Source organism: Hippichthys cyanospilos, chromosome 4 (genome assembly GCF_059441005.1).
Source record: "Hippichthys cyanospilos isolate Australia breed blue-spotted pipefish chromosome 4, RoL_Hcya_1.0, whole genome shotgun sequence".
NCBI classification, from domain to species: Eukaryota; Metazoa; Chordata; class Actinopteri; order Syngnathiformes; family Syngnathidae; genus Hippichthys; species Hippichthys cyanospilos.
The window spans coordinates 2,145,072-2,156,773 of record NC_142372.1 but is presented as its reverse complement, the minus strand read 5'-3'; the positions used below and the strand labels follow the sequence as shown (position 1 = coordinate 2,156,773).

General features: G+C 37.2%; 1 protein-coding gene across 2 annotated transcripts in view; it reads right to left on the bottom strand.

Moving 5' to 3' along the window:
• tmem255b (transmembrane protein 255B) overlaps positions 1 to 11,702 on the bottom strand; it is a 13,871-nt gene extending 2,169 nt beyond the window's left edge. Inside the window, exons 1-8 of one of the 2 annotated variants that reach the window (XM_088413462.1) lie at positions 11,516 to 11,702; positions 10,804 to 10,946; positions 10,664 to 10,726; positions 5,075 to 5,164; positions 1,762 to 1,842; positions 1,021 to 1,106; positions 756 to 915; positions 189 to 335 (exon numbers count right to left, since the gene is read on the bottom strand). In XM_088413462.1, coding sequence (XP_088269588.1) covers positions 189 to 335; positions 756 to 915; positions 1,021 to 1,106; positions 1,762 to 1,842; positions 5,075 to 5,164; positions 10,664 to 10,726; positions 10,804 to 10,946; positions 11,516 to 11,579 — 834 coding nt within the window. In that variant the 5' untranslated portion in view covers positions 11,580 to 11,702. The remainder of the gene's footprint in view (positions 1 to 188; positions 336 to 755; positions 916 to 1,020; positions 1,107 to 1,761; positions 1,843 to 5,074; positions 5,165 to 10,663; positions 10,727 to 10,803; positions 10,947 to 11,515) is intronic. The other variant, XM_088413463.1, reaches the window with a different exon arrangement.

Sequence of the window (11,702 nt, the reverse complement as noted above, 5' to 3'; positions counted from 1 at the left end):
CATATTTTTCCATATTCTTCTCACAATACTAGAGGGTGAAATTTTGAATATTGTCGGCATCTGGGTGAAATTTCAGCTCCCCGCTGTCTTCTTTCAAAGCTTTCACCATGTGAAATGCCTTCGACGGATCAGACAAAGCACCGCGTGAGGGTTGAAAATATGCTTATTTGAATATTTGATGGACCTACCTGCACCGGGAGCGGAAAGTTGGGGTACGCGGGGAGGTTCTGGCCCGGAGGACAGAAGCCGGCGTAGGTCAGCATGTGCTGGGTCGGGTTGTACAGGATGTGGGGTGGGGGCGCTGGGCTTGGCTCCAGTGGTGGAGCGGGCTTCTGCTGCACACACACACATATATATATATATATATATATATATATAGATAGATAGATAGATAGATAGATAGATAGATAGATAGATAGATAGATAGATAGATAGATAGATAGATAGATAGTGTGTGAGTGTACATATTTACTGTATAGATGTATGTACATATGTGTATGCAGTATGTACTGTATGTATGTATCTTTATTAATAAGTGTGTAAATGTGTGGCTATAAGGCTGTATGTATGTATGTACAAATGTAATCAAGTATGTCTATATTTATGAATATAAACCTGTATGCATATGCATGTATAATGTGTAAATGTACATACTGTATATATATATGTCTCGTATGTACGAACATATGTGCAGTATATATGTAAGCGTGAAGAGTATATTATGTACTGCATATTATGATATCGGTTGTTCCGACCATGTCCTTGTAGGCTCCGAGGATGGCGGCGGCGATGATCCCCAGGAAGAGGCCGGCGACGTTGAGGACCACGGAGGACCAAAGCAGACGATGGAGATGGATGACGTCCCAGCAGCCGCTCACTCCCATGAACTCAAAGTACTGAGGGTGGTAGTCTGCGCTGTCGGTCACAACGCGCGCGAATACTCACGTATATTGCGCCTTTCCCATTCCGAAGTTGTTTATTTTTATTATTTTTTCGCAACAGTTCATGTGGGCCCGTTACCTGTCACAGTTGTAAAGGTAGCAGCAGTAGCAGGTGTTACTTCTCAGCTTCAGCTTGCAGCTTTTGTTCAAAGGACGACACGTGACCTAAAACGGTAGCGGATTGAAGAGCTTGACTTTCAGGCTCACTTTTGACATCATTTGTCCGCTAACTCTTTGTTTCGATTCTCTAACTGTTACTTTGCAACAATGGCCATATACATATTCATATATATTTTATATATGTTTGAATTTATGTATATATATGTATGTTTATATCTGTATATGCAGCGCTTGGACAAAATAAATAAATGCAGTAAACGCGTCCGCCCGCTAGATGTCACTGTGTTCAAAGTTGCGGAAGGCGCTTCCTTGGCTCATTGGGAGAACCCCCAAAACTATAATATATAAAAAAATATATATAATTTGGCCATAGATTTTGAATGTGAAAGTATCTCAAATGTGTCTTTTGAAGAGTCACAAGCAGAAGCACAAGACAAACATTGTGCGTGTGTGTGTTTCGTGTGCCCCTGATTTCTGATACATGTTGGGGAGCAAATTCTGTCTTTTACTGTCTTTGTGGGGACCTCTTGCACCACTTGAGCGGTCCCCACAAGTGAAGAGCTTTTTTGAGGGCTCCACTTCGAGTAGAGGTTTGAATTTGCTTTGATCGAGGTTTGAGTAAGGATTAGGTCATCCGTTGTGATGTCACTGGGATGTCCCCACTACGATAGAACCACCCCGTGTTTGTGTGTAGCCTCACCTCTGTGTAGTAGGTGTCGTAGGCATAGCCGGCGCCGCTGGCGTAAAAGTCGCACATGTCCTCTTGCAAAGGTCTTATGTCCTGTGGAAAGGGTTCGGAAAAAGAAAAAGACAAGCGGGCATTTCAATCTTTATTTAGGGTTCCAAATTAGAGGCTTACAATAGAGGTAGAGTTTCAAATTAGGGTTTTAAAATGGATTTAGGGTTTCAAATTAGGGTTTTAAAATGAAGTTGGGGTTTCAAATTAGGGTTTTAAAATGGACTTAGGGTTTCAAATTAGGGTTTTGAAATAGAGTTAGGGTTTCAAAATAGGGTTTTAAACTAGACTTGGGGTTTCAAATTAGGGTTTTAAAATGGATTTAGGGTTTTAAATGAGGGTTTTAAAATGGAGTTAGGGTTTCAAATTAGGGTTTTAAAATGGAGTTAGGGTTTCAATTTAGGGTTTTAAAATGGAGTTAGTGTTTAAAATTAGGGTTTTAGACTAGACTCGGGGTTTCAAATTAGGGTTTTAAAATGAAGTTAGGGTTTCAAATTAGGGTTTTAAAATGGATTTAGGGTTTCAAATTAGGGTTTTAAAATGAAGTTAGGGTTTCAAATTAGGGTTTTAAAATGGATTTAGGGTTTCAAATTAGGGTTTTGAAATAGAGTTAGGGTTTCAAAATAGGGTTTTAAACTAGACTTAGGGTTTCAAATTAGGGTTTTAAAATGGAGTTAGGGTTTCAATTTAGGGTTTTAAAATGAAGTTGGGGTTTCAAATTAGGGTTTTAAAATGGATTTAGGGTTTCAAATGAGGGTTTTAAAATGGAGTTAGGGTTTCAAATTAGGGTTTTAGACTAGACTTAGGGTTTCAAATTAGGGTTTTAAAATGGATTTAGGGTTTCAAATTAGGGTTTTAAAATGGATTTAGGGTTTCAAATTAGGGTTTTAAAATGGAGTTAGTGATTCAAATTAGGGTTTGAAAATAGAGTTAGTGATTCAAATTAGGGTTTTAAAATGGAGTTAAGGTTTCAAATTAGGGTTTTAAAATGGAGTTAGTGTTTAAAATTAGGGTTTCAAAATGAAGTTAGGGTCTCAAATTAGGGTTTTAAAATGGATTTAGGGTTTCAAGTTAGGGTTTTAAAAGGGAGTTAGGGTTTCAAATTAGGGTTTTAAAATGGATCTAGGGTTCCAAATTAGGGTTTTAAAATGGAGTTAGTGTTTCAAATTAGGGTTTCAAAATGAAGTTAGGGTCTCAAATTAGGGTTTTAAAATGGATTTAGGGTTTCAAGTTAGGGTTTTAAAAGGGAGTTAGGGTTTCAAATTAGGGTTTCAAACTAGGCTGTTTGAAATTAGGGTTTTAAAATGGAGTTAGGGTTTCAAATTAGGCTTTTAAAATGAAGTTAGGGTTTCAAATTGGGGTTTTAAAATGGGGTTAGGGTTTCAAATTGGGGTTTTAAACTAGGCTTAGGGTTTCAAATTAGGGTTTTAAACTAGAGTTAGGGTTTCAAATTAGGGTTTTAAAATGGAGTTAGTTTTTAAAATTAGGGTTTTAGACCAGACTCAGGGTTTCAAATGAGGGTTTTAAAATGAAGTTGGGGTTTCAAATAAGGGTTTTAAAATGGATTTAGGGTTTCAAATTATGGTTTTAAAATTGAGTTTCAAAATAGGGGTTAGTACAAGATTGAAGCTGTAATGTAGGAGTTTAATCTAGTTTTGGGTTTACACTAGGGGTTTCAAGATAGGGTTTTCAACACAGATTAGGGTCTCAATTTTTTTTATCTACTAAAGTTATTTTTCAAATGATTCGCAGATGGAGTTAGGTTCCTCAAACATGAGCAGGATTTCATAGTAGACTTTGAAATTCGGGTTCAGGTTTTTTTTTGGGCGCGACGGCAGCAATTTTACGGCTAACGCTGCAGATTAGCGGCGGGCCTCCTGCGCCGGGACGATAGAAGGAAGCGGCTCATTAAACCACGGCGTTGCGCGAGGCTCCGAGGAGCAATGATTATAAATCCTGCCGTCCTGCCAGCTCGCTAGGCGCCTTTGATAGCGTTCTTGATCAATATCAGCCGGTCGCCGGCCGGAGCTCCGCGCCTTTCTCCGCTCCTCCGCACCCCTTACAATATCGTTGACATTTCGCCGGGTCAATGGGCCAAAATGAGCCGGGCTCCTTTCCGGCTCCCCCGGCCAACAATATCACCACGTTTGCTTCTCGCTTTTCCTGTCGTCCAAATGTTGGCTAAAATTCATTTCAAATGATATCTCGTGCAATGTAAACACATTTTTTGACAGCATCTTTTGTGGACTGAAAATGACACCCAAGAAACTGACGATTAATTTTGTGTTTTTTTTTTTATTGCCTACTTTGTTATTTGCTCAGTTATGGATTGACGCAGCTTCGGGGAAGTGAACACAATAAGATTATGTATTACGACGCATATGACAATAAAACTCTTGAAACCTGAATCACGGCTCCGTTGGCCAATGTCACGCGACCAAACCCGGAAAAAAAAAACGAGCCGTGATTGGCCGATACTTGAGCACTTATGGTGTCATTTTCAGTTGACAGCAAGTGCAAATACTATCCCTTCATTGAAATTAATCATATTTAATGCATTGAATTTTTACTACTGAAGTTAACTACATAATTCAAATACGACTATTAACTATCAAATTTAGCACACTGAAAATAAGTCCAAGTAATATCTTTTCAAAAATAATAATATAAGAGTAAGCTGAAAATTGCCAAATATTTAGACTACACTTTTAAACTATCTGATTTAACCTATTAAAAAACAAAACAAAATATATGTTCTTGTAGTATCCGTTAAATAATATTAACTCAAGTAAAATCATAATAATAATACAAGTTATAACATTTGTTATGAAAATGTCAAAATATGGTATCCAACACCTCTAACATAAGTGATGCTACTCGAAAACTAAGCCTGATGAAGTGATATTTTTTCCCTCCTCTAGAGGGTGCTCTCGTTTTACGAATGAAGACAATTGCATCTTCAAACCAACAGCGCCATCTAGAGGAGAAAAAACATACCAAAGTGCATCGCGAGGCTTCATTTTCCCATCGCTATCTTTTACATATCTTTCCATATTTTTCAATATCATTCCACATCACTCAATAAAAATAATATGTCTCGAAAGAACATTTTAGCCTTCTACTCTCCTTGAATCAAAATATAGACGATGAAAATCCGGACCTTCGGTGAACTATCCTCGGGGATCTTTTTTGTTCTTGTTTTCAGGTCCCGAAGCAGCTGGCTTGCTTTGATTTGTGTGAGGAAGTTTTCCATTTTCCAATTCTTTCCGCCACTTACGATAAATTCCGTCGCGATGATCCCATCCACGATGGCGCAGAAGAAGGACGCGATAACTCCAATGCTGATGAAGATAATGGCAGCCATGAGCTTGGAGACCGCAGATATGCAACGAGAAGGACACGCATCATCATAAAATTGTCCAAATGTTGTATGCACGCATAGCTATAATAATATCGCTGCGGCTACGCCTTTGCAAATATGAAATCCCAGCTGTCCTGTGGCAGATGTCCTCTCATAAACTTTAGGATAATAACATTTACGTTATATCGCGGTATCATTCGCTGTCGCTGTTCAACTCCTCAAGATGAATGATTTCAAAATACTCGTATGCATGTACGTTAAATTCGTTCATATACAGTAGACTTTACTGCACTTAATAAACAAGGAATGGGCAAATACTTGTTTTTTTTTTGCTGTTTTTTGTTGGGGGGGTATTAGTGGTATCAGTACTTGGTATCAGTAACTACTCAGGAGAAGAGTACTCTAGTGAGAAAAACAATGTTATTAAACATCATTCATAAGTCATTTGGTTAGCTTTAATTTGTTTTGATGAATATAATACATGCACATGTGATATTATTTAAATACCTTATTTTAATATGTCATTTCTATATTTATATTATGTCATATAATATAACATTATTATATTAGAAAAAGATTGTTATTATTGTATTATAATATAATCAATGTATGAGTCATATTTCTCGCACTTCTGCAGTTGCTTGTGTATTGCATGTACCGATATATTTTACTTTACATTTATTATTTAAAAGTTATATTATATCATATGAAGTGCAGGGTATATTACGTTTAATGTTATAAAAAGATAATTATTATTGTAACATAACATATCATATATCACAAGTGTTTCATGACGCTTCATGAGGCTTCATTTTCCCGTCACTGAGATGACGAATCCCTGTGTTTATTTTGAAAGTAAAACACTGACATTTTAAAATAAACGTAAATAAATAAACGAGACAGTCTTTTTATAACAAAAAGGATTTCACGTCAAAGGGAAAGCATTATAGGGAGACACTAGGGGGCTGAAATTTCACCCAGATGGTGACGACATAACAAAATTCAACACGGCCGCTTCGTGCGCCAAAACTCATCCAAAATCATCCGTTCACAAATGTGCGGTACATATGAGAATAAAACCTCATGGAACGACCGGTCGTTGGACGCGGAGTAATTGCAGCGGATGAGAAAGAACGACACAACACGGCGAAGAAGAAGAAGAAGAAGAAGAAGGTTCCGGTTGGGTGTTTTATCTGCCCCCGGCCGGCCCAGACTCTCGTCTCCACTTCATTAGCTCTTTAAATGCCGGCACTTTTATGGGCTCCAAGCGGGAGATGAGCCCGCCAGTACGCACAATACAACTTGACAAACGCGTGACTTCACATTAGCTTAGCGCGGTCCTTCTCAAATAGTGTAGTGGGGCGAGGCCATGCTAGGGGCGGGGGGGGGGAGGCCTTCGTTTTGGTCATGTTGGATGTAATTGCAATCAAATCAGGATTGGCATTTTTTTTTTTAATTTCAGGCTCTTAGCTGTATTTAGTTTTTTTTTTCAGTTTTAGACTAACCTGTAACCTACACAAACATAGTTAACAACTGATTTATATTTTTAGGTATACTCCTCGAATTTTTATAGATAATAATCTTATTTAATTGGAAAAGGCTCTGTTTTTGCCATGTGAAGTGTAATAGCGATAAAATGAAGATTGGTGTTTTCTTTCAGGCACTTTGATGCACTTTTTTTCAGTATTCAGTTTTCGACTAAGCTGTAACATGTACGAACGCTGCGAAAAAGGAGTTAACCGTTGTTGAAAATGGATTAATATTGCAGTTAATATGAAATTTTTATAGATAAAATATTTATATTTGGTGCGGCATGGGAGGGAGGAGTCGGGGGGGGGGGGGGGGGGGTTACCCTCGGTAAAAGGCTTTGTTTTTGTCTAATGAAATGTAATTGCTTTCAAATGAGGGTCGGTGTAATTTTTTTCAATTTTTTTTTAATTTCAGGCACTTTGATGTTTTTTTTTCAGTTTTAGACTAAGCTGTAACCTGTATAAACACTGTAAAAAGTAGTTAACAATTGTTGAAAGTTGTCTTATATTGCTTGTTTCTTTTATTTTAATATATAATTATCTTACTTATAATTGGCGGAGCAATGGGGAGGGGGGGGCATTATCTTCCATTCACACTCATGTGCATACACGAAACATGCAAAAGAGCGTGACCTCCACAAAAAAACAAAAAAAAAATGTAGGTCTCGTAGCCGAATGTCAGCACAAAGTCTTTTTTTTTTTTGCGCGCGGTTCACCGGTCCCGTGACGGAGTAATAAGATGTGAACATCCCATCGCCTGTTGCTTAAAATACGATAATGCTCTTGGTGCTGCAAGGTGACCGCCCAGGAAGGCTTTTGTGGGAGAAATATAGCGGTCGTGTCCGCAAGCGCCTTTTAGAGGTGAGAACAGAACACCGGCTCGGTGAAGCGCTTAGTCATAAAATTAAAAAGCTACGCTGACTGTAAGGAGGGACACTTTCCCCTCTCTGCTTTTTTCACGAGCCGCAAATTCCTATTCAGTTTTGGAGCTTCTGCTCAAATATAAGTAAAACTGTTTGGACAGCCTTCAATCCAACTTTTTTTTATTTGTATTATTTGCAAGAGATGTAACATAATTGGTGCACATTTTTTCGTGAATAAACAAATGAAAATAATATTTACAGTTTATTATTACTAGTTGTGGCCAAATGAAGCTTCATGAAGCACTTGAGCGCATTTTGCTTTAAAATGCAAAGGAGGTGTCATCTAAAATGCCGTCAAGTGCTTTGTAAAGCTTCATTTTCTAATCGATAAATATGTACAGTCTATAAACAGAGGGGTTAAAAATAACTCAATTATGAGTCAGAAAAAATGTCTGACCAACATATCTGCATCAATTTTTCCCAAAATAAAGCTTCATAGAGCACTTGAGAGGATTTTTTTTTTTCTCTAAATAGCACCTGGTTGAAAATGCAGCAAAAATTTTATATGTTTCCATTGCACTAGATTTGATCTTCAAGCCAGGAGCGCCATCTAGAGGAGTCAACAAATATCACAAGTGCTTCACGAAGCTTCATCTTCTAATCACTAACTATTATGTACGCTCTAAAAACTGAGGGGTTAAAAATAACTCCATTAAGGAACAAAAAATGGGCCGACCCCAACTCTGGGTCAATTTGACACCAAATGAAGCTTCATGAAGCACTTGAGAAAATATTTCACTCCTCTAGATGGCAATTGGTTTAAAATGCAATGGAAATTTCAGATGTTTCCACCACCCTAGGTTTTATTTTGAAGACAAGCGCACCATCTACAGGAGTAAAAAAAAAAAAAAAAAAAATCACAAATGCTTCATGAAGCGTCATTTTCTAATCACTATAAAGAACGAGGGGCTAATGTTAGCTCAATTAAGGAACAAAAAAGCGTCAACCCCGAGTCTGGGTCAATTTGACTCAAAATGAAGCTTAATGAAGCATTTGAGAGGAGTTTTTCACTCCTCTAAATGGCACGAACTCAATTATGAGTTCAAAACATAACAAAATCGCAATTCCTGGATAGCAACATTGATTTATCAATTTATTGCCAGTAATTTGTTTAAGGACAGGATTTTTCAATCCTTAAAATGCTGCCAGGCTTTACATAATATCCATTGTTTTTTCCAGAGCAAGCTGGAAGCTATCTTCTTACAACGGGGAAGCGGATACCTGCATGATGCCAAACGAGCTTCAGATAGCGTCATTAAACTTTCACAAACGTGCTCAGCAAACGGCAACATCAACAAGTCGTACACCGTTCGACTCGTAGACAAAAATGTCTAGGATAGATTCTGCAAAAAGACCTCGTCATTTTGTCAACAAAAAGAAGCCAAAGACCCCAGAAAGGCAACACGTTACCTTAGTTTTGGCCGAATGAAGCTTCACGAAGCATTTATGATTGTTATTATTTATTTATTTTTACTCCTTTAGATGGCACTTGGTTTAAAATGCAGTGGAAGTTTGAATTGCAATCATATTTATCTTTAGGGCAAGAGCACCATCTAGGGGAGTAAAAAATATCACAAGTGCTTCATGAAGCTTCAGTCTCCCATCGCTAGCTCGAAAAACAGTTGTTTTCAAAATAACCCAGCTAAGAGTCAATTTGAGACAAATTTCAGGGTTGTTTCCAACACGACGAATGCTGTTTGACTTTGACATGAATTAGAGACAACAAGACGTTGTCGTTTTAATAAAAAAAATAAATAAATAAGAAACTGAAGACCCCGTAAAGAAATCAAGTTATGGTAGTTTCGACCAAAAGAATTTATCCTTGTGTGTTTTTGAACAAAGTTTCACTTGGCAAAAATACACGTTAAAACGTTATTATCTTTGTCCCACATTTGCTCAGCGTTTGGGATCAAACACTGACAAGCGGATCCGAGCTGACACGCGACACCATCAAGCCCGCATAAAAAATTCACTACGGACGCACTTGCTCGTCTTCACCAGTCAGGGAATGGCAAATAAATAAATATGTCCATTTATTCCGGTTAGTCTATTTAGAACTGTTCAAGCGTCATACGATATATATATATATATATATATATATATATATATATATATATATATATATATATATATATATATATATATATATATATATATATATATATATATATATTAACTACCATGAATACTATTTTTTTCTCAAATAAACAAAACACCACGGCTAAGGTTTTTAATACAAAAAATTATTTATTGTTAGGCTTTTGTTCTTTTTTCTTTTTAAATGACCATGTATTGTGAGGTGATTTTTTTAACTACCATGTACAGTATATTTTTCTTAATAGTGTGATTTTTTTTTATAGAAAAAAATCATCATTTATAGTTAGGCTTCAGTATTAGGGCTTTTCTTTTCTCTGCAAAAAATAAACATGTATAGCAAGGCTCGAATGACTTTTTTTTCCTCAGGAAAGAAAATAAGGGAAAAAAAAACATCAATAAGGTGGTTTAAAAAAACAACACTATAGGGTTTAAAATAAAAAAATTATGGTTGGACCCCCGCAAAAAAAAAAAAAACCAGATCATCCTAAATCCATTAGAGCAGAATGTAAAAAAAAAATTCAGCTAGATTTAAGTGGAGAAAGCCAATTGAGCGGCTACTTTAGCCGTGTGCACGTCGCAAATAAAAGCAATGGACCGATGCTAATTCCATTTCGCTTTTTGCCACCGAAATACACAGCCAATCAGAATCTCTCTGACTGACCGCAGATTGAGCAGAACGCACGGTAATCACATTGGTCCTCATGTCCACGCTTTCCTGTAAACGCACAGGTAATGACGCTAACTCATATATATATATGTATATATATATATATATATATATATATATATATATATATATATATATATATATATATATATATATATATATATATATATATATATATATATATATATATATGTCAATGTTAGAAAGGATACAAAAAGGTTTTAAAGAAAATTCAAGAATTGAGAAGCACGGATGCAAGCCAACGTATAACAAGGATGGCCTGACTTACCATGGGCCTTCGGTTTTCCACCAGGTGGATGCCGACGATGCCGAGAAAGGCCCCGAAACTCAACTGAACGACGACAGAGAGCAAAGTTGGGACAGTCGGACAAATGCGGGCGGGCGGGCGGGTCTTTGCTTAGCACTCACAGTGATCCCGGGGTAATAACCCGCCACGGGAACGTTGTCCGTGCGAGTGGCCGAGATCAAGCCCACGGCCAGCACCACCAAAGACAGCGTCAACAAGGCCACGGTCACCCACAGAGCCGTTTTCTTCCTCCGTGCATACGCCGCTGGGTACAGGACACACACATATATATATATATATATATATATATATATATTTATATATAAAGGATAGTTTGTGTCTCGTATCTCATCTCGTATCTCAGTATTATGTATTAAAACTTTATAAAAGCATAAATCATTTAGCAAAGAAGTTACTATAACGCAAGCGAAAAGTTGCATCATGTTGCAATTACTTTGCTCTTGATTTGAAAAGAAAAATATATTGTTCCAGTTATGACATTAAATTAGACTGGCTTATATGTGCAGAAACTGTTAAAATATCACACTGTATGAAATGTAACCCCATTTAAAAGCAAACTGAACTTGAACTTATTCAAGTTGTATATTTTAATGAGACGAAACAAAGATAGCAATAAAACAAGACATATAAAATAATTGACCTCCAATTTACAGGGTGATAAATCTGCAAGTTTTACTTGAACTGAAATTTGAATACAGCGAAGTCGTAAGATTTATAGTCAACTAAGGGCACTATTACTATTTATTACAATTATTTTCTGTGTGACTAGTTCAGTAATATAATTATAATAATAATAATAACATTCGTCGGTACCTTCTGGGTCCAGGACGTCGGCGTCTGACGGCTGAGCCATCTGGCGGGCTTCTGGCTGTTGCATTTCGACTGCGAGACGAACGAATAAAGGGGCGCAAATCCGATCACAGCAAGCCGACTCGAAGCTTTCGGTCCGTTTTTGTCGCCGTTGATTCACTGCAGCTCGGGCATCCCCCAAGGCGCACGC